General features: G+C 40.6%; 1 protein-coding gene across 5 annotated transcripts in view; it reads left to right on the plus strand.

The window, feature by feature from the left end:
- Positions 1-1,685: 1,685 nt before the first annotated feature.
- Positions 1,686-22,750, plus strand: part of DIAPH3 (diaphanous related formin 3) — a 203,797-nt gene continuing 182,732 nt past the window's right edge. For 2 of the 5 annotated variants that reach the window (XM_085058778.1, XM_085058806.1), the window contains exons 1-3: positions 1,686-2,113; positions 11,504-11,536; positions 20,262-20,435. In XM_085058778.1, the coding sequence (XP_084914904.1) occupies positions 1,964-2,113; positions 11,504-11,536; positions 20,262-20,435 (357 nt within the window). In that variant the 5' untranslated portion in view covers positions 1,686-1,963. The remainder of the gene's footprint in view (positions 2,114-11,503; positions 11,537-20,261; positions 20,436-22,750) is intronic. The other 3 variants (XM_085058787.1, XM_085058812.1, XM_085058796.1) reach the window with 2 other exon arrangements.

A 22,750-nucleotide genomic window follows, 5' to 3' on the forward strand; every position in this document is an offset into this window, starting at 1 on the left:
TTTAGAAAACATCTATAGAGAGGTGCCAAAAGATGAACAGCTTAACGTATACAAATAATTACGGCATCTACTCTGCGTGGCCCCACAGCTCCCTCACCCTGCAAAGGTTCTGTTTGGGGTTGAATTCTGCTATGTTTCAGCAGAACTCTGTGTACTGGCAGATGTTACATTTTGTAGGTCACTGCCTGTGTAAGTCGTGGCGAAGGACTGAATGAGAGAAGAGAAAGGAAATTTTTCTGTTTTAGAAAATACTCTAGAGATATGACTGCTGACTGTTAGACTTCCGTTTCTTAATGACACATAACACTGAGATTTGGAAATAGATTTTCCCCTACATAAGTCTCCAGTTTGCATCATTATTCTAACCACTCTTAATTTAAAATAAAGATAAATGCAAGGTATTGATTGTTGTAATGAGAATTCAATTGCCTTGTAAACCATATGCAATTTGCTAGTTTACAGCGCAATGAAATCTCTATTTATGTATTTCCCCATAAACCACAGTGTCTTGCAGGTCTTTCAGTGATGGAAAACAACAGATTGCATTAAACAAATGCAGACTGTAGGTACACCTGTTCTCTTGGCCTTGGCAGCACAGTTAACAGCTCCTCCACACACACTGTGTCCGTCACAAAACAGAAAGGCTGCAGGAGGATGATGGAAACACTGACACAGTTTTGGATAGGGACTATTCTGTGTCATTCTGCTTTCTTAACCCAGTACCAAGATGGTATAAAAGCCATAGAAGTATTGATTATATAACATATAACATATTACACACACACACATATATATATATAAACATCTATATCTATATAATCAATATCAATATCTATATGGTGCTCTCTACAACTATCAGAAGGCAGGCTCTAGTGAGGTGGGGCTGGTCTCTGTCTGCAGTGACAGGACCAGAGGAAATGGCCTTAAACTGAGCCAGGGGAGATTCGCATTTGGTATTAGAAAATTTTTTCACTGTTCGGGTGGTCAGGCATTGGAATAGGTTGCCTGGGGAGGTGATGGAGTCACTATCCCTGGAGGTGGTTAAGAGGTGTCTGGATCTGGTACTGGGTAATGTGGAATTTTGGACTGGATGATCTTAAAGGTCTCTTCCAAACATGATGATTCTACCGTGCTATAGAATAATATGTTTATATATAATAGTCAGTGCTCTAATTATGTAAGAAGGTCACACAGAAATAGATGAACCACTTTCCACCTGTCAAACAGTGGCTTGAGATATGGAATCAGAACTTTTAACAAAACCACTTGTTGGAAATCGGCAGCCTTGTCCCAACAGGTGAGGGACCCGCCCCGTGCTCAGATCCCGAGCGGAGCGGATCCAGAGAAGAGGGGCTAAACTCTCCCCTGCTGTGTGTGTGTACCTTTCAGCCGCCGTGCCCCATCCCGGTGCCTCTCCTCTCCCGTCCCCTCAGGGTGTTTCCCGCACGGCGCGGCGCGCGCCGCTGACTCACGGGCGCCGGGCGCGAGTCCCGCCAGCCGGGCGGCGCCTCTCCCGCCGGGCGGGCGCGGATTGGCCGCAGGGGCCTTGGGGCGGCGCCTCTCCCGCCGGGCGGGCGCGGATTGGCCGCGGCGGGCCTTGGGGGCGGCGCCTCTCCCGCCGGGCGGGCGCGGATTGGCCGCGGCGGGCCTTGGGGGCGGTGCCGGCGGTGGCGGGACGGTTCGGACGGCGGGACGTTCCGGGCTGCGCCAGCCGCGGCCGTTGGGAGGGCGCGGCCCCGGGCGGCCCGGGCGTGGCGGGATTAGGGGCTTCTCCTCGCTAAATCCTGCGCTGCGGTGAGGCGGCGGCTTTAGCGCAGACCCCGCTCCTCCCCCCGCGGCGCCCTGCCCGGCCAGCTAAGCCGCGCTAATCGCAGGCGCCCAGCTCGGCCGGGGCCGCCGGGCCTGGGCCCGATCGCGGCCCGCGCCCCCTCTGCCCATCGCCCTTCCTCGCCCGTGCGCGGCCATGGAGCCGCCGCGGCCGCGTTACCGCGCCCCGTCCTCGCCGCCGGGGCGCGGCGGGCGGGAGAACAAGGGGCTCCGTCGGAAGGGCCCGCCGGGGACCGGGAGCGCCGGCGCGCCCGAGGAGGCGGCGGACAGCAGGAAGCCCAAATTCGTAAGTACGAGCCCGTCCCGCGGCGGGGCCGCCCGAGGAGCGGGGCCTGCCGGGGCTGTGCCGAGGGGGCCCGGCCGTGCGGTGACACTCCGGTCTCACCCCGTCGCCGTCCCCTCCGGGGCCAGTCACTGCCCGGAGCGCCCCAAAACCGGGGTGCCGAGTGGGAGTACTGCCAGGTTCGGCTGGCCTTCGAAGGCTCATCCCGCCTGCTCCAGCTCGCCTCCTCCTTGGCCGTGTGAAAGGATGCAGCAAGTTTTCAGGCTTCTCCCGAATACTCAATCATAAAGCTTTATTGTCTTTACTTGCTGCGTGATAGGTATGGGTGCAATGGGAGCAGAACAGACTTCTAGCTCTTAAATGGTGTTACTTCTAATAACACAATTCTAATAAACTCTACAGTGAAAAAACAGGTGTTTGAATTTAAAGGACATGGTAAAGTTTTCCGTAGGCCTGCTTTTACAAGCTTTTGGCTAGCACACCCATAAACTGGGAAACTCGACATTGCTAATGATTCTCCACAAGGTAATGCATCTGCAAGATGTGCTCTAACTAAAGAGTACCCAGAAATAACCAGTTTTTGTTTGGCATCATGAACATTCCGAACATTAGAGCTGGGACCGGCATATATTCTACATGCCTTGTATCCACGGAACTAATTGGGTTGGGAAAGACCTCTGGAATGATCAAGTGCAGTCTGTGACTGAGCACCACCATGTCAACTAGATTGTGGCACCAAGTGCTACGTCCAGTCTTTCCTTAAACACTTCCAGGGATAGTGACTCCACCACCTCCCTGGGCAGCCCATTACAATGTCTAATGACCCTTTCTGTGAAGAAATTCCTTTAAATGTCCAGCCTAAACTTCTGGTGCAGTTTGAGACTGTGTCCTCTTACCGGTTGCTGGTTGCCTGGGAGAAGGGTCTGACAAGCATCTGGATACACCTTCTTTTCAGGTAGTTGTATCCAGCAGTATCTGCCACATGCAGAGCAGATGCATTCCATACTCATATTTAAGTGATGCACGTTGGTCTTTGTTCAGCTGTCACTGAGCCCACCTACTCTAAAATGCATTTATTACGTCAGTACAAAATAGATACCATAATACTTATATTAGACTCTTGGTTCTATGGTGTGTTTGCATAATATTCAGTACTTGAATGTCTGGCACTTGTGCACAGGTCCAAAAAAGTTAGCAAATAAGCTGTATCAAACTGGCCAGACCTGTTTTGGAGGGTCACAGCTTGCTCCTGGAATATCCCTGTTTGGTACAATCTTTTTGTATTGTGGCTGCAGAGATTGGTGCTTGAACCACATCCCTCTGTGCCTTTTTCTGCATGTTAGAATGGGCATATATGAAACTGTGACCAAGAGCTATTTGCTTGTATTCATAAATGGCTGCATATCTGCTGGGGACACATGCAGGTGACTTGGCTGGACATGTGTGAGGCACAAAAAGACTCACTTGACAAGGCTTTTAAAAGGGCTTATGGTTGTTCCTGTACTCTGAGTTAAATGCATGGGAGAAATAGCAACAAGATACTCTTCAAGCGATCGAAACAACAAAGAAGACTTTACTGGCAACCTCAGAAAATCAAAGAACTTTGACAAAAGGTTTAGGGCAACATTCAGTCAACATAAAACACTTCTCAAAGCATCAGCTTAGTCCATTTGACTTGGCAAATGTTGAACTCGTTTGATTTTAAGTTACTCAGAAATTCCAAGAAGAAGGAATTAGAAGAAGAAAGAGAAAGGCAGAAAAGGTACAGAAAAGGACACATATAGCTACCAGCTCCTGGGTAACAGCAGTTCAGCTGACAGAAATTCCTAGAGGAGGTAAGGTCAAGACATGTGCTTGCCTCATGTTCAGCTTGGCCTTCCTGGACCATTTCCTCAAATGGGACTTTGGTTCATTTGACCACTCGAGCGCTGGGTTAGGAGCTCCAGGGCTGGGGTGTGGAGCATGGCATCTGCTGTGCCAGGGATTGGCAGCCACTGTGGGGTTGGGATGCAGGCCCCAGGAGTGGGAGGTGTGGGCAGAGCAGGGCATCCCCTCACCAGGGCAAGGCCCAACCTGCCCCTTGCCCCCTTCACACAGCCCAAAATGTCTCGAGACACTGATCTTCCCAGTCTCTCACAGTATGCTTTAGTATATTATCTGTGAGGAGAAACCTGTGTTGTCTGGCCACTATAAACGATTGGATAGTGTTACTGGTGTATGACTTGAGGGTTGGATTATTTCTTTGGTGAGTGAGAGACAGGGATTTTTGTGTGATTGAGACTGGCAGGAGTGCTAGGTCAAGAGGTTTTACTTATTACCAATACTTTAACAGCCAAATTCTTATGCAGATAAGATATTGCACTGGTTTTAATTTTTTCCTTTAATTATATGTTAAAACAAGTAGTGTGTTGTCATCGTGTTCAGTTTTGTTAACCATGTGTTAAAATGGCAGTATGATAGTTTATAAGGAGTAGAACACTGACAGATATGTGATAAAAGCCATTGAGTTTTTTTTCTTAGATGAAATCTCATCTTTCCAGTGGAAAAAGGCCTTTTCTTTGGTGCGGGTGGGCTTGTTTGGCATCCGTCTAGGCTTCCCAGGCTATGCAAGGGTGATTTCGAGTATGTTTTGATATGCGCATCAGCTGACCTTTTTTTTTGAGGTCACAGTTTTGAAGTCACAGCTGCAGAAAATAAAGGGAGTTGAATTTAGGGTTCTGACTCAATGTTATAGGGTGTATAATCATCTTGTAGGTAGTTGTGTGTTTTGATAATTTTTTTTTTTTTTGCCTCTTCCTGTTCCCCTGCCCAGCTTCTCTTTAAGCAGGGGTAGCTGAGAATGTCCTTAATTCATGAGACTGCTTTGTCAAACTGCAATTTTCAAAAGCATTTCACCCTAGACAATAGTCCTATTTTTCATCTTTAAATAATATCTTAAAGCAAAGATTTTATCCTTGGGTGTTGTTAGGGACTGAAGAATTATGTATTGAACATGGATTGTATTCTACGTGTGCCATTAACTCACTGGGTGACCTTACTGCTCTCTACAGCTGCCAGGAAGGAGGCTGTAGTGCGGTGGGAGTCGATGTTCTCTCCGAAGTAACAAGTGACAGGACAAGAGGAAAGGGCCTCAAGTTGTGCCAGGGGAGGTTTAGATTGGGTTTTAGGTAAACTTTCTTCACTGAGAGGGTGGTCAAACACTGGAAGCAGCTGCCCAGAGAAGTGGTTGAGTCACCATCTTGTAAGGCGTTTAACAGACATGTAGGTGTGGCACTTAGGGATGTGGTTTAGTGATGGACTTGGCAGTGTTTGGTTTATAGTTGGACTTGATAATCTTAGAGGAATTTTCCAACTTGACTTGTTTGCATCTAACTCTTCCCATAATACATCTTCAGTGTAATTTTATTAGTTAAGTTAATTTTGTGTCAGAATGTGTAAAGCCAGCCTCTCACCCCTTTGGGCTCCCTATTATCCAGTCTTAGATTTAGCCTGTGCCCTTTCCTGTGTTTGGTGTGCTTAGAGTGCCATACCTCATGTTACCTCAGTTATGCTTCTATCTTTTGTACATTTGTCAAATTAAATTAGCTGTTAGATTTATTGACCTCAAGTAATACTGATTGTCAGTGTAATATTTCTCAGTGTGCAAGGCTTGAAAATAAGTTCCAGGTTGTACCCTTCCAGTCAATGCAACGTATTGATCTGTCACAGGAGATATGCTAATCTGAAAAATAATTTGATTCCCTGACAAACCTTGAGGTGAAATTGGATTGCTGGTTGACAAAGGTGACATCATTAACATGTACTTCCCTTTAATTTTTTTTTCCCTTCTAAAGAAAATTTTTTAACTGAGGAAAATAGTGGTTTTTAAAACTCACTGCACTTGAGGGGTGGAGGGGGGGGGGAAAGAGGCATTAGAATCAACCACTATAGCTGTTTAGCCCAGTCAAATGAGGCTTTGAAGGACTTTTTCTGAATAAACTAGCTTCTCAGAAGAAGTGAATGAGTTTTAAGCCTCAGTTGTCTTGGTTTTTTGCAGAATCATTTTAAATTTTTTTTTAAAGAAGTGATAGTTCATTTTGAAGCACACAGCAGCATGACTTTTTTTCAGCAGATCCCAGTTTTTAGAAGACTGTGACTCTTAAAAGGGTAAAAGAATTTCTGAGGTACTGTGGTACCTTCAGCTTATTTAAAGCTCATGCATCCACCCTTTTGATTTAAGACCTTGTAAAAAGAGTGAATCTGCTCGAGGATGGCAGATACTATACCTGTTCTCTATGTATACATTGACTGAGCAAGAAACTTCTGAAATCTGCTGGGGCAGAGTGGGATAAAAAGCAATTGTTTGCCACTACCTCTCCTTGATTCCCCCCTCGCCTTAAAAATGTTTGGAAATCATTACAGTAAGTGCTAGGTTGTGTGACTTCCAACTGCACTTTACTGATAACTACATCTTGTAGACACTAGTTCTCAAAAGATCAACTTCAATTTCTAGCTCAAATTAGAGGTGTTTCTATTAATTTCAGTATACCAGTGACCTGACTTCAGTGACTTTCAGGTTATGTTTTTGATTAAGTTCTTTATGAAATTTATGAGTCAAGAAGGGTTGCTTGTTTACACCAATCTGTTAAAAAATAGACAAATTAACAGTTGCATTTAACAGTGTCTATAAATCAAAGAAAGAGGTAGTTAAGAGGAAAAACACTTCCATTTCTCTGGCATAGAGTAGAAAGGTAAGACCAATCTGTGTCAATATCTTTAATTACAAAGTGACTGAATTATTGCTGCAGTTATGCTGCAGTGTAAGACCTTGAATCTAAATTAGTCTTTTAAAGAAATGATTGCTGAACAGATGTTACCTAAAACACTTCACCGCAGCTTTGTAAAATTGTAAATTCCTCATGCTGTTATTTTTGTTGGCATGAATTAACGCTGTGGGTTATGATATTAAATTTTAGTGCTGTGTTCTAGCACTTTGTTATATGATCTTACCTGTAAGCACCAATTTTGAGTTTAACTCATCAATGCCTAAAGAATATCACTATGTAGAACCTGTCATATTAAGATAGTTTTGCCCCTGATTGCTTTTCAGACTGCTTTCCAAGCAGCAGAGTGTGTGATAAAGCCATTATCTAAATGCTGAAGTAGTATATTGGAAATTAAAAGCAAGAAATGCTGTGCAGTTTGTAAATTGCACTTTGAGACTGAGGTAGCGAAATTACTGAGGGACTATTGTTACAAAGGAGATCCTAACATAATAGCATTCACTGTAATCATCCAATTAACATTTCTCTGAGTCTACAGGTTTCCTTCAGTCCTTGATTTGGTCTTCTACTTGTGTTTCTGCTGGAGAATATCCTTTGGGGAGAAAAGCAGCTAGTGTTGAATCTTTTTTTCGTGATAAAGTTAATGGCAATGCGTTCTTGTTCACTTTTGAATTTACAAAGGTGCAGAGGGGATTATGTGATTATATGTATATCCCTAGTCTTTGTTTGTCTTGTTTCAGTGTTCAAGCATAAGCTGGCCGGTTCTTCTTGGTTAAGCCTTCCTTTTTTCCATTTTTTTTTTCTTTTCTCATAGCCACATGCAGGCTGTAAGCTCTTTGTAATGTATCAGAGAAGCTATACATGTGTATGGTGGTTTGGAGGGAGTGTTATATGTGGGTTTGTTTCTTCGTTTTCATCTGCAAAGAAGGCAAGAGTGAAGATCCTAAAAGATCTGGGCTGTGGGATTTTAAATTTTTTTGTAAATTGAAGTACTTCAAGGTGGTGGAGGACAAGCATGTATGTGTATATTCTCTGTCTTATAACACTGGTTATTTAACAGCATGCCCGAGGGACATCATCTCCCATAAGGGGTAATTCTATGTCAGATTGCTTGCTTTATTCAAAAATGATACACCTGTGCATTTCTTTTTAATTGGACTTAGCTTTAACTGAACTGCTTCTACTCAACTGCAAAACAAAATGATCTCTTCCTCCATGTCCCAGACTACAAACTAAGTTACCTTGAAAAGCGCAGTTTTAAAATTCAGTTTATAAAAGTGTGTGTGTAGCTGAAGACTAAGGAATGATCTTACTTCTACTTTTCTAACTGTAGGTGCTACTGATAAATCTTTTCCTTCTGAACTGTCCTTATTAACTCGTTAATATTTTCTTGGTTTTGTATTTCTCTGACTAGAAATCACGAGGTTAGCATACTTAAAATACTGATAATTTGTTTTCCAGTTTTGCATATCTACTTTCTACATGATAAACAGACTAGAAGAGTACTTGTATAAAGCTCCTATTTTTTCAAAGCAGTAGTTTTGTTATTGTGGAGTAGGTCATAGAAGGCACACAACAGCATATAAATATTTTCATCCATTGCAAAGGAGTATTCTGTGAACTTAATATTTTTAGCAGTGACTGAATTTTACAGAAAAATGACTTAAGCCACATTTATTTACTTGTGGGCCTGTGTTTAAGGCAACCTGTTCACTTGAACAGAATGTGTCTTCTGTGAACTGATATATGTGAGCCTAAAAATAGAAGTATGTCCCTGTGGTAGTAAAGTACTCCAGTCTCTACCTGGTCATTACCTGACTCCTGGTCTAGTTATTTTCCCCATTACTAGAAATATGTCTGTTTGGCCTGTGAAGAATAAAAATATGCTCCTGTTCTTGAGTCACAGCACTTCTCTAAATGTAATGCCATTAAAAAATCCAGTGTGGTAAGTTTCTTTGTTGTTGTTGTTAAGACCACATGTAATGTTCCACCTCTCTGTATCCTTGAATGGTATAGAAGACCAGTAAAGCTGTCAACTTATTTTACTTTGTACAGCCTTGTTAGAAGAGAAGGACTTTGTGAGGGAGAGGCGAAGAGTATAACCCCAGTTCTTAAGTTTTAACCAACTCCTCTGACTGAGAAGTATTATAACATAAAGTTCACTAAATAAGTCTTTAGTGATGTCTTACAGCAAGTATTCAGCCTTGTAATATTGGAGTGCTGAAAGAGCTGAACATTAGGTTGTAGTTCACATGGAGTTTCTTCTCCTTTATAAAGAAAGTCTCCAAATACATCACCAGTGTCGATATTTAGTGCTGATTAAATAGATTCTTAATTAAGAACTTGCTTTTAGCACTTACTGTCAAACTAGACTCCACAACCTTTTATGAAAGAAATGCTAGATTTTCAGACTCCTGTACTCTAGGTATTCAGTAAGATGAAGGCTTTGAGAGGAGACTCCTGTCTGTATATTGAGTTGTACCATTTTGGTACTTAATTGGTTGTGTGGTAGTCTTTTTTCACTAATTAGTTGGATGACCTGGGTCAGCGAGGTGTTCTGAAATACAAAAAGGGAAACTTTTCACCCTTTATCATAGTAAATTGCATTGCTGAATTTCACAACTTACGTGAGAAGTAAAATACTGGCTTGAACTCCCCCACTAGCTTCTGTCTTTTTCAAAAAACAAAACCTAAACCTGAAATTGCCTGGTTACCTGCATGAGGATGCTATCTTGTATGGAGCAGATGCAAAACATCCAACGCCTGTTCTTAAGTGGAAATGAACCTGATGTTGTTGCTTCCCTGCATTTTTTTAGTGGAATGCACATCAGTTTGATGTGCATCTTGAATTTCCTCTCAAAGCACAGAATGCAGGTGGTTTTCATTCTAAGCAGATTGTGTAGTCTGCCATGTTAGAGGAGCTCCATGATGGTATTTGTGCATTGCTTAAAGCTTAGTGATTTAAGTCATCTGTATGAAAAAGGAATGAGTTTTTATGTTCTTCACTACCTAGTTGCAGTGTCAGACCATATGGTAGTGTTTTCTCTTGCAGTTTCGCTCAGTTAAGGATAGAAGTATTATACCAAACCTTGCTAAATGCAAAGTCATGAGCTTTTGCAAATGACATCAGTTAACACTTTTACTGTCTTTGTAGCTATTTAGCAGAATGGGAAAAACAAGTAATGAAACCCAACTTTGTGGCAGTGTGTGGGGCAAAAGTGATCTACTGCTGCAGCAGGAGAACACCAGTGAGAAGACTGGGATACAGATCTGCAGTCTCCTGGCTGGATTGAAGTATTTTCACTTAGTTGTTGTTTTCATTTATTACAAATCCTCACATATTAGAACATGGAATGGAACTGTCATGAAATTTCAGTAGTAACCTAGCTCCTTTTATTTCAATTTGTTTTTTGATAGTAGAACTTAGTGTCACTGAATACTGTGTTTCCTTGCACCTCATTTGCTTTTTATTTTTAACTTCATAACCATTCATCAGACTCTTCTTCCTCAGTTTCTTGATAATATTCAGACTTGAGCTATTGTGTGATAATATTTGACTTAACACAAATTGTTCTTTAATTCTGAGGGATGAGCCAGAGAAGATGTAAGAAGTAATGATCATAGAGTCATAGAACCATTGAGATTGGGAATCTTTGAGATTATCATTGTTAACTAGCACCACCATGGTCACTGCTAAACCCAAGTGCTGCATCTCTGCATGCCTTTTGAATGCTTCCAGGGTTATGGCAAGGTGCTTCCCACCTTGCTATAACCTCCTTTCAGGTTGTTGTAGAGAGCAATAGCCAAGCTTTGTTGACTTGGTGAAGAGTTTCCAAATCTGGTTAGTTAGGATATAGTTGTTGATAGTTGCTGTAGCTGTTGCCAAACTTTGCACACTAGGCAGAGAGGGGAGTCTAAAAGAAAGGTAAGAGCCTATCTCACTGAGTGTGTGACTTCACATTCTTGACATTTTCCTGCCAAGTCTGTTCTCAGCCTCTTCATAGAAACGATATATGGGATCTGTGCAACACTGAATCATCAGATGCCAGTGTTCTGAACTGTTCTGTGGTTTTGTGCAGGAGCCATACATCCTAGCACTTGCTGCGTTTGTAAATGTGCAGTGGAGAGCAAATGTTGGTTCAGGAATTGCTGTTTTGAGTAATCTATAGATTTTTTGGATATTACTGTTGTTAAATGCTTAGTTCAGTTTCTGCTCAGAACTTTGTGCTCTGCTTGCTGGCTGATTTGTTGTGGGTGTCCCCACAGCCATCTTGAGAAGACACAAGTCCAATAGCTGAATTATGAGCAGGTCATCTGTATATTTAGCTATAAAATATAATTTAGTTATAAAATATAATAAACCACAACTTGTTTCAAGCTGTGCTTGGTTCATATTCTTATGATATTCTGTTGGAGGATCAAATTGAAGATTTTTAAAATCTGTATAACTTGCTGTGCATTGCAAACCAACAAGGTACAACTTGGAAAGAAACTTGCTTTGTTTCAACTGTCAGGGTCTAACACTGTTTAATGTACGTGTGACTTTGAATAAAAGTAACTATAATGAGGTTTTTTTGGTTTTTTTTTACTGCACAATTTTGACATGACTGCTTTCCTGTTTGATTTACAGCATGTAAATATCAAGACACTGACAGATGATGTGGTAAGACAACTTAAGTTTTGCTTTGGCTATGCTAAGCAAATAACCTTACTGCTAATGCAATAGAAATAACCTTACTAATACAAGAAGCTATCTTAACTTTGAAGATAATTTCGTTAATTGGCAAAGTCTCACTGAATTGGTAATTATCTGTAACATAATCAGTACGAGTAGCAAAAATGTATAGATGGCTTTGAAGTGTGCTCTAATCACGGCTAAATGAGCCTGACACAGGTAATTGTGCCAATCTATATGCGGTATAGTTGAGATATCTATGATTGCATGTTTAATATTAAAGTGACTTAGGCTGCATGGCTAGCTTAAAATAACATGTTTAACAAAGTAACATTTGCTTGTGAAGCTCATTTATGCTTGTTCAAACCACCTTAGGTATATTTGGTGTCATGCTTAACACCGTGTTTCTCAAATTTGATCAGAGATGAGGTGCTGTATCTGAAAGCAAACCAGATTTTTTTTCTTGTTCTTGCAGTTACCTATTTCACTGCCTGTACTACTCTTTTGTAGATAATAATATTTTTTCTTAAAACACATATTTTTACAAAGTCTTTGAATTTGCATAGGAAGTAATGTTTTGTCGTCACCTGAAGATCAGCTGTTACAATTGTAGTGCTATGCAGAGTTCTTGCTGAAGTACTTCTTTCTGTGTGTAACTGAGTGCTGAAATGCAGAGAGATTTATGCTGGGCAGTGCAACACGTGGGGAGAAAAATCTCTGTTTCCCAGTTTGGGAGCCAGCGGTCAGGTTATGTTGATTAGGTGTGCAGACTTAGTAGTGTTGAGCATATTGCCTCTGCCTATCATTCCTAGGTTGACTTAAATAATCTGTGTCTGTTTCTTTAGCAGAGTTTCACTGGATATAGATTATTAATATTAAAAAATTTTAGTCTGACTGGTTGATAATATTAGTTGTATTGTATAAACTTGTGTTTATCTTGGAGAGCTAAGGAAATGCTATCAACCCTCTGAAAGCGAAATATTTTGGTAACTAGAAAACAAGTTTTGATAGTGTCATGTAATGGTTATAGTTGGGATGCACAAGATCTTGCTGTTTGCTTTTATGAGGTTCTTTTTTTCCTGTTAAAGAGTCTAGACTGCTGCCTTATTGCAGCAGTTATTAAACTTTTTATAAAGTTATTAAACTTGTGCTTTACATAGATTATTGAACTTGTCCGGCTTAAAGTTTCAGTCCATTTCCTCTAATCCTTTCACTCCACCTCCCACCTTGCTGAAACCTCCTTTCAGGTATTTGTAGAGAGCATTGAGGTCCCTCCTGAGCCTCTTCTAATCAAACATAAACAGCCCCAGCTCCCTCAGCTGCTCCTCATAGAACTTGCTTTCTAGACCCTTCACCAGCTGGATTGCCCTTCTCTGACATGCTCGAGCACCTCAGTGTCCTTTCTTGTAGTGAGGGGCCCAAAAGTGGATACAGGATTCAAGGTGTGGCCTCACCAGTGCCCTGGTCCTGCTGGCCACACTATTGCTGATACAGGCCAGGATGGCAGCCTTTGTGACTACCTGGGCACTGCTGGCTCATGTTCAGCTGCTGTTACCAGCACTCCCAGATCCTCTTCTGCTGGGCCATTTTCCAGCCACTCTGCCCCCAGCCTGTAGCTCTGCAAGGGGTTTTGTGACCCAGGTTCAGGATTTGGCCCTTTGGCCCACTATCTAGCCTGTCCAGATCCCTCTGTTGACCCTTCCTGACCTCCAACAGATCAACACTTATCACCCAACTTGGTGTCATGGGCAAACTGAGAGGGCACACAACCCCTTCATCCAGATCATTGATGAAGATATTAGACAGGACTGACCTAATACTGAGCCTTAGGCAACCCCACTTGTAACTGGCTACCAACTCTATGTAGCACCATTCACTACCACTCCCTGGATTCAGCCATCCAAACAGTTTTTCACCCAGTGAAGAATGCACTTGTCCAAGCTACGAGCAGCCAGTTTGTCCAGGAGAATGCTGTGAAATGCTTTGGTGAAGTCTAGGGAGGCACCATCCACAGCCTTTCCCTTATCCGCTCAGTGGGTCACATGGTCATGTAAGGAGATCAGGTTGGTCAAGCAGGACCTACCTTTCTCAAACCCATGCTGGCTGGGCCTGATCCTCTGGTTGTTCTGTACATTCTGTGTGATGGCACTCAGGATGAGCTGTTCTATGAATTTCCCTGCTACCTAGGTCAGTTTGACAGGCCTATGGTTCCTTGGATCATCCTTCCAATTCCAGTCAACTGGAAGTTCTCCAGATAATCAGGACTGCTGGTAAATGTTTGAAGGAGGATTGATGAGCTCTTTTACCAGCTCCGTTATTACTCTGTGGTGCATCCCATCCAGGCCCAGAGACTTGTGGGTGTCTGATTTGCATAGCAGATCACTAGCCAGTTTCTCCTGGATTATGGGGGCTTCACTTGGCTCCCCATCCCTGGGATTTGGGTTTCCTGACCTCCCCATCTTCATCTGTGGGAGCTGGATTTCCTGAGTGCAACTGGTTTTGCTATTAAAGACTGAGGTAACGTAGGCATTAAATACGTCAGCCTTTTTGTTGTCCCGTGGCATTATGCTACCCTCTGCAAGCAGGAAACGATAAAGAGACTGTCCATAGCCTTACTTTGCTGGCAGTGTATTTGTAGAAACATTTTTTTTTGTCTGTGACAACAGTGGCCAAATTAAGTTCCAGTTCGACTCTTCTACTTTTTCTCCTTACATAACCTTACAACATCCTTGTAGTGCCCCCACGTTACCTGACCCTCCTTCCAGGGGTGATACACCTTTTCCCCCCCCCCCCCTTTTTTTGTCTCCCCTGAGCCCCAGCCTAAGTTTTCTGTTTATCCAGGCTTGTCTTTTTCTCCACTGGCTTGTCTTATGGCATATGGAGACAGCCTGCTTCTGTGTCAGTAAAATTGCCTTAAGTATGTCCAGCCTTCCTCGACTCCTTTACCCTTCAGGACTGACTCCCAAGGGACTTTGTCAGTCCATGTCCTAAAAAGGAAATCCAGAGTCTCTTGGTGTCCATCCGTTCTTTACTCAGAATTGAGAACTTTATCAATTTTGTGGTCACTGTGCCCAAAATTGCCACCACACACTGCATAACCCACCAGTCCTTCTCTGTTCATAAACAGTGTGTGTATTGGGACAGCTCCCGGGGTAGGCTGGGAGGGGATTCACCTGCCACCCCAAGTGGGGACCTATGTCCATTCTCCCCAACTCATGTCCCCTCCTGCCTGTTGGGGAGAGAGTCTTCCACTTCCTGAAATGCAGTTTGCTTGCATGCCTGCCTCAGCACTGGCAGAGAGAGAGAGAGAGAGAGTAAGGCTCAGAAAGGTTAAGAAAACATGCATATTAACAAGATTTTATTAAAAGGTATCTTATGTAGACAAAAAAGAAAAGCATACTAAAATTCCTTATAGCATAAAATTATACTGATTTCATAGCAACTGCTTTAAAGATTAAAAAGGCTGTATAATTTTCAGTATATAGAGAAACAAGATTCAGAGTGAAATATTGTCTACACATTTAGGATGTGACTGTGCACAGGCCTAAATTCTATAAATTTTAGATTGGTAAAATAATCTCAGAGATTGAGCATATTAGGAATAAGAAGTCATCCTATCAAAGGGATTCTTCTGTATATCTTGGTTTATGCAGGTCTTGCTCTTCCTAAAAGCTTTACTGCTGGTGTTGGAATTTCTCACATACTAAGAAGTTAATCTTGTAGAGCAATTTGACTGTCAAAAAAAGAAAATACTTTTTTAATCTTCTGGAGCTTCAAGGAGGAAAAATATGTTAAGAGGTCTTTGACTCAGAGTCATTGGAAGTAACTTCTTTGATCTTCAGTGAAGTATTTCTGCTGGTAAGTGGGTTGCTTTAAATTGTGAAGATACTGAAATAAATTGTTGCGACCCAGTTTATCATGTCTGTTCCCTATCCAGTAGGAATAATAATTATTTCAAGGGAAGACACAGGATTTTTTCCACTTTGTATTCTCCTTTTGTTCCTTCCCATGTTGTTAATGTTCCCCCAAGTCTTTGTCATGTGTCAGCATCAGGGTTTTATAGCAGACTTTCATGACTGAGCTGTTGGCTTTTGTGACTAAAATGACTGGCAAAATGTCTGGGAGATTGAGCTGTGCTGAAGTGCTTGAGCAGATTTTTCAGATGTGAAAATGTGTTTACTGGCTATATAAATAGCAGGCAGTCTAAAAAGTGAACTTGGAAATAAAGGGTGGCAGTACATTTTGTCCTACGTATCTGTAAGGCACAGTGAGAAGAACACCCAGAGAAAGAGCAAAAGCTATAAGCAATACTCCTGGCTTTATGCCTTCACTCAGGAAATGAATATTTTGTACCTGCATATATTTCAGAACTCCGCTAATAGATTGTGCTTAGTGATCACCATCAGTGTCTTAATGGTCCATATATATATATACATTTATATATGTATGTGAATCTGTGTAGTTCTTCATGAGAATGGGAGTGGAAGAAAGAATGCTGTTTAGTACTTCTGGTAACACATTTTAGGTTAAACCATAATAATTCTGTAATGCTGTCTTTGTAAGGAGGTATCAGAACTTGTATCCTCAGAAAGACAACCTACGGGGAAGATACTTTCAAAGATTTTGAATATCCTTTGAATGTGATTGAAACCAACCTGATCCTTTCTCTGGGAGCCAGCATGTTAGTGTGTATGGTTCAGGTCTTGCTTAAGGTCAGGCTCTTAATTAAGAGCATCACCCAGGCATTTGCCCAAAAGCTGGATAGTTTGGAGTGGAGAGGTGTGCAGTACTCTATGGGCCAGTACCTAGGGCAGTGGTCTGTGTTTGCACTTTACCCCTAGCCAGTGCATAATCCAGAAAAACTAGTAAAAGTTTTGGCCTTGAAAAAGGTGTGCTGTCAGCCTGGCAACCTAGGAGGACCCAAATCACTGACATGCGTTGGGGACTGGCCCAGGCCTACTGAGCCATGTCCAGCACTGCCCAGTGCCCTCAGGATGGAAAGAAGGATCTGAATTTGGTGGTGAGACACCAAGGCCTGTAGCTGCTCCAGCCACTGTGACAGACACTGTGGTTAGTTCAGCTCTGATGACAAACACTACCACTGAAGCAGAGAAACAACGTGTGCTGGTGTCACTTGCCTCTGTACACAAGCAGAAGAACCATATATGAAAGTCATCCTTTAAAAAGGCTTCAGCAAAAGCAGTCAAGGAGAATAAGGAGGTTGGAGAGGGTGGAGAGGATAATCAGGGCCATCACAAGGGCCATTTTCAGTGCCATTACCAAGCCCATCACTTAGAGTGATAATGAATGTGTTTTTATACATGTGTGTGCTGGATTTCATTTTTGAGGAATTTCTTAATATAGGAATAGGTGATTTGATGTGTTAATTGAGGGGAAGATGAGGGAGGCAGGGTGGCAGTGAAGTAATACCTTTCATTTGTGCATGCATAGCAGCTCTGTTAGGAGGTGATGTCTTGATAAGTTGTAGACCCAACAATTAGTCCAACAGTAACTAATGCATTAATTCCTGCATTATCAAGTGTGTAAGTTCAATATGTGCTGCTTTCTCACAGAGAATGGTATAAGAAGTCTTCACTAAGATCAAAATGAAAGCACAAATAGATTTACTTTCTAGGGACCTGATCAGAAAGTGTGATGAGCCAGAAAACTTGTATTATGGATCCCTGTGTAACTTGGATTTTTCAGGGCCATGGTGTATGCATAAAATCACTTTCTTATTTCATGGGCTCTCAGTGGAATAATAGTGAGCCTATGAAATAAGCAAATAAAATTTTGCCATTCATCCTTGATAGTTGCTTCATTTTGGCTCACACAGATATTTTTCTTATTGTCCACTGTTCCTGTATGCGTCTGTATGTATTCACTGGTAAAATAAATACCAAAAAAAAAAAAAAAATACAAGGTCTAACCTGCTTTAAACTGCAATGAAACTTCATCTCAAAGCTAGGCTTAGCTATAGCCCCTTGGTTAGCCTGATTTAAAATGTTTTGGTGTAACACTGAAGATTATTGCACTATTTTTTTTGCCTTTTCCTCCTCTATGCACTTCGATCGCCAGCAGCATCAGTGGTAGATTTCATTACACCCAAGCAATGAAATTTCTATTCTTCCTGTATACTGCTTTCTGTGGACCATGAAATTATTCGCCTGTATGGAATACTGAGAGGTATTAACTTTTCAGAAGCACTATCAATGTATAATTCAAAAGGGAAGTATATGTAGAATATCCACAATGTACTGCTGTGCAAGTCTTGTTGTGAATTCCCTTTTATTAATGTATGGGAATCTTCTTTTTAGACTGCATTGTTTTAAATTTTTTAAAGTAATTAGTTTGACACATGTTTAAATATGCTTATAATCCTATTATCTCAATTTGTTACGTGTTCTGCCTGATCAAATATATTCCAAGATATGCTTTCCTCCTCCAGGATGAGTGGTATAGGACTTGGTGAATATGGGAAATAGAAATGTCATAGTGTAATGTGTAATGATGGAAAATATCTACTACACAGTCTGACATTCAAGAGAAACTTAAAACCAAAATATAAACTAAAAATGGAAACAAGTGACATATCTGTTTTCAAGGAGGAATAGGCTCTCCTCCTTGAATAAGCGCTGTCTGTTTCTAGTGGACCTCTGGTGCTGCACAGGATATTTCATGGTGGTTCTGCCTGTCCAGAGCTGTGGTTGCTGCTGTGTGGAGCAGGAGGAGGAATAGGAGACACTTGGGGAGCACAGACCATAAAGAAGGGACTGAGATTTTGCAGGAGATACTGGAAAAGGAATTTAGGGCACTTACACCTAATTTGTTCTCTGTTCACTGATTCATGGGCAAAATCTGTTGTTTTAGCCCAAGTGTCTTCCCTCTAGACCTGCTTCAAGTCTGCATGTGAACCATCTTCAGTTACAATGGCTTGCATCTTAGGTTGTGCATTTTATAATGAAGATGTGGGGCTTGGAGAAGCTACTGGCTAACTCATTCTTTGGATGCATGCTTCCTTTCATCAGTGCTCTGTGAAAGACAGTGCTTGAAAAGAAAAATCCCATTAAGTGTTTTTTTTTTTTTTCCCTTCAATTCTAGTCTAGTCACTGCAGTATGAAGTCTGGCTTCATCCCCCCATGCTTACCATAGACTTCTGATTTTAAAAGCAGGAAGGGAAATTGCTTTCTAGTCAAGATGTAAGATGGTTTTTGCCACTGATTCTCAACTTCCATAGATGTTACCCTCCCTTTTGCCTTTGTTACATTGTTTTTCTTCCTGGGTCTTGCCTATGTAATTATTCCTGTGGAGTGTGCTTTTCCTTATTGCCTGCTGGTTTGATGTGACACGGAAGGGCCCCATCATCCATGCTGAGTTCTTTTATGTTTATTCTATATTAATTTTCTGCTTTTGCATGTTCTACAACCATCTGTGTCTTATAATCTATTTCTATGTTCCAAAAATTGTTTCTTTTCAGTTTTGAATAGGAAGAATTAAAGTCTTTATATTTTTCCTCTAAACCTCTCTTCATGGATGTCTGATAGTCAATTCTTGCTCTGACTAGAGTGGAACACTTGTACCCAATTTTTGCTACTGATTTTCTTTACTCTTTCTGATCTTAATTCCACAGATGCTATAATAATTTTAGTTACTGTTTAGGTTGGTAACTGATGTACTTGTCTCAAGATGCTCATCTTAAAGATATAGGGAAGCCTCAGAATATTTTTGCATAGCATTCCAAGGTAGAAGTCTGTTGAAATCTTGTCCAAAATCTCTTATGCAGCAAATGTTACTGTAACTTTCTTTTGTGTGTACAAATGTGATGTTCATATCTGTTCAAAAGGGTGCTACAAAGATGATGAAGATGTAGCGCATCTCATTACATGTCAGCTGCTTTTGCGTTCTATTGGTCCTTGCCCATGTACCTTAAAAAACACAAGCTCTAGCATTGAAAATGTGTAGCTTCACTTGAACTCTTGATCAAAAAGTTGATAAATATCTAACCGGTTAAAAATCCCACAACCCAAACTACTTTTCCAAAGAATGTTTTTGGCTTTTGAAAGGGTAAAGCCGGAGCAATTGGTGTGTGCTGGGGATTAGTCATAAGGATCATTCATGAAATCATAAACATACCCTATGTAACCTTAATAGAGGAGTCAATGGTTTCTCCTAAATGAATTTCTAAATAATTGGAACAAAGGCACTAGATTTTGTATAACATGATGCAAAAAAGAAAATAAATAAGAACTGTGTCTTAGTTATGCTAACTCATCTTTTAATAAAAAGTAGTTTCTTTGCATATCTATATATTCTGTTGCCATGTTAGGAGTACAGCTGTTTCAGTGTAACTAAACCCACTTTAAAGCTATGCTTTTGGTAAATAAGCCTGCTTTCTCATATTTCAGATGTAACGCTTGGAAAGAATTCTTTATAAATTGGTTTTGTAGATATCTATTGCTCCAAAATTTCTGTAAAATTCTAATGTTCTGCATGATTTCTCTATAATATAATGGGATTCTGGTCAGTTAACTCAAGTGCTAGGCGACTGACCGTCATATGTATCTTTAGGGAAACCCTTTAGAATAAGCCAGTTAAATAACAGGTCAGCTACCACAGAAAAATAAGGATGTCTAACTTCCAAGAACACCCATCTTAATTAGAGTTACAGAGAATGGAAGCAATATGTGATATGTTACACCTTTTGTGTTTCCAGTTGGATAGATTTGCCAGTATAAGAATTCCAAGAAGTAAAAAAGAAAGACCTCCTCTGCCACATATGAAGCAGTCACATTCTACAGACTGGTCATCCACACCCATGGACCCAGAGGATTTTGCTCCAAAACCGCTGTCGGAAAGAGAAATCATAGCACTGTTTGAAAAAATGATGGTAAGAGTCTTACACTTCCTTTTACTTAAAGAACATTGGTGAAATGATAGGTGGAGCACATATTCTTCTGTGCATGTATTCTAATCTTTACCTGAATTATTAATATTATTGATGTTGTGAGTTGTAATTATGTGGTTATTAGGGTGTTTCTCAGGGAATAAAGTATTGGAATTATTTTTATGAGCTTCTGCCCCAAGAATATTTAAAATATAAATTAGAAGTAAGATAATGCAACCAATTTTGAGGAGGAACAAGAAATGGGGGATCCTGCTTCCTTTCAAGATGATCTGAAACTTTTACAAAGAGATTTTATGCCTTCAAATGTCACAGCAGTGTTTTGTTCTGAATTTATATGCCCTGTCACTCTTGTGCAAAAAAAGAGACTTGCCTCCAAAGCAGCATTTGTCTGCAAATGCAGTCTCAAATTTGCTTCTTTCCTTAGCTGTCATTGTTAGTGCACTACAGAAGAGCAGTCACAAAGATCTTGTAACATTGGTAGCACCTCAATAGGTTGAGCTTTTTGTCATGATGGTGACATTTTGGGCAATTGAAAACTAAACACGGAATGGCCATGAGAAAAGAGTGACTGAAATTGAAGGGCACAATAGAACATTAACAAGGAGAATGATGCCTGTATTATTAATTCTTTCTGTGCCTCACAGAGAGTAGCAAGTAACTCTTGAAACATAAAGGGACTACCAGGGACTGGGATGTGGAGGAAATGTGCTATGAGAGAAGTACCTTTGTGGAATTTGTACTTCCTAGTACTCAGAGATGATAGTTTAGTTTTCAGGAAGCTTTTGTAGAATGCTTGAGAAGTACAACTGAGAGATAACCTTCAGGATTTTCATGTTTAAGCTGGTGAAGCAAAGGAATAATTAACTGTGTTAATCAACTTCTGTATTTGTACTTGTTGCCACATGGTTCATTTTTCTTGGTATACTGTGATGTCTTGCTTCTGTTAGAAATGCCACTGTAAATGGTAGTTGCTCAAATGTTAGAAAATGTGAGAGTTTTTTTAATAAAACTAGAAGGTGTGCTTCCTTCCACACACCCCCTGCCTGTATATTGTATTTCTCTGCCATCCCACAGATGTTGTGGTATAGGATAGTCTGTGATGTTATACTATGGCATAAATATGGCATAAATAAATGGAAACTTACAATAAATCCTCAGAAACCTACTTCCATGTGTCTAGATAAATAGAAATGCTTATATCCATGTATCCTGAAGTAATTCCAATTTTAAAACTACTTTGCAAAAATACATTAAAGTACTGATGACATCTGGATAATTTAAATGCCTTCGTAGTTTCGTTAAATAACAAAGCACTTAAACTTATGTTTGATAAGCTACTTTATCAGTGTTATTTTATCTGTAACATGTACTACAGAAAGGATTTTCCAGATTATCCACATTTGAATGGACTGGAATAAAGCTAGTTTAGTCACAGTAGATTACATTGCTAATTATATATTATAGCCTCTAGTTTGCTGTTCTGATCAAATTAAGTGATTGGGGGGAGTGGATTGGTGAACAATTTGAATATTGTAGCCAGGCTTTTAGAACTGATTTTTCACCAAAAAAATATTTCAATGTGTCAGTACTGAAGGGCGAAGTTTTTAAATTCTGAGGGTTTACTGAATGTCTTATATTATATTTGGGGTTTTCCTGGATGCATATGGCTTCCTTCTCCCAATATTTTATTGCAGTGGTGTCATGTATGGTTTTCATGGCAAAAATAATGGAAGTGCTCATAAAACTAGACAGTTAAAGCTAAACTCTCATTTAGCTCCTTTCATTTCTGTTAATGCAATTAGGAAAATATCCATGTGAAATGATGTATTCTTCTTTTCCAAAGAGGTATTGCTCACTGGTGGAATGTATTTCAATTATTTAAGAAAGAAAAGGATGGAGCTGAAGTATTTTATAAACTAGGCAATATCTGATGTGACCTTTGTATCACTGAATACTTCTAATCTGTATAAATCAAATGTCTTAATGACATTCCATTTGTTAAAAACAAGAACAAAGAAATTACTTTTTACTGCAAAAACAGAGAGAAAATTTCCCATAAATTAACCTGCTGTTATACCTAGGCTTATGGAATACAGTTTGTGTTGACAGGTTTCTTAATTCTTGGAGCTTTTTTTTTGTGTTTAGAAGTTAGATATTTTTATTTAAGTTTAGGAGCTACTTTTCAGAAAACATAAAAGATCGAAAAATTGCAAAGGAAACTCCTTTAAACAGAAGAATGAACTTCGCAGTAGCTACATGATGAACTAGAAAAAACCTTTTCACATTAAGTTCCCCAA

The sequence above is a fragment of the Lichenostomus cassidix genome, chromosome 1 (assembly GCF_008360975.1).
Source record: "Lichenostomus cassidix isolate B80296 chromosome 1, HeHo_3.0, whole genome shotgun sequence".
In the NCBI taxonomy this organism is placed as follows: Eukaryota; Metazoa; Chordata; class Aves; order Passeriformes; family Meliphagidae; genus Lichenostomus; species Lichenostomus cassidix.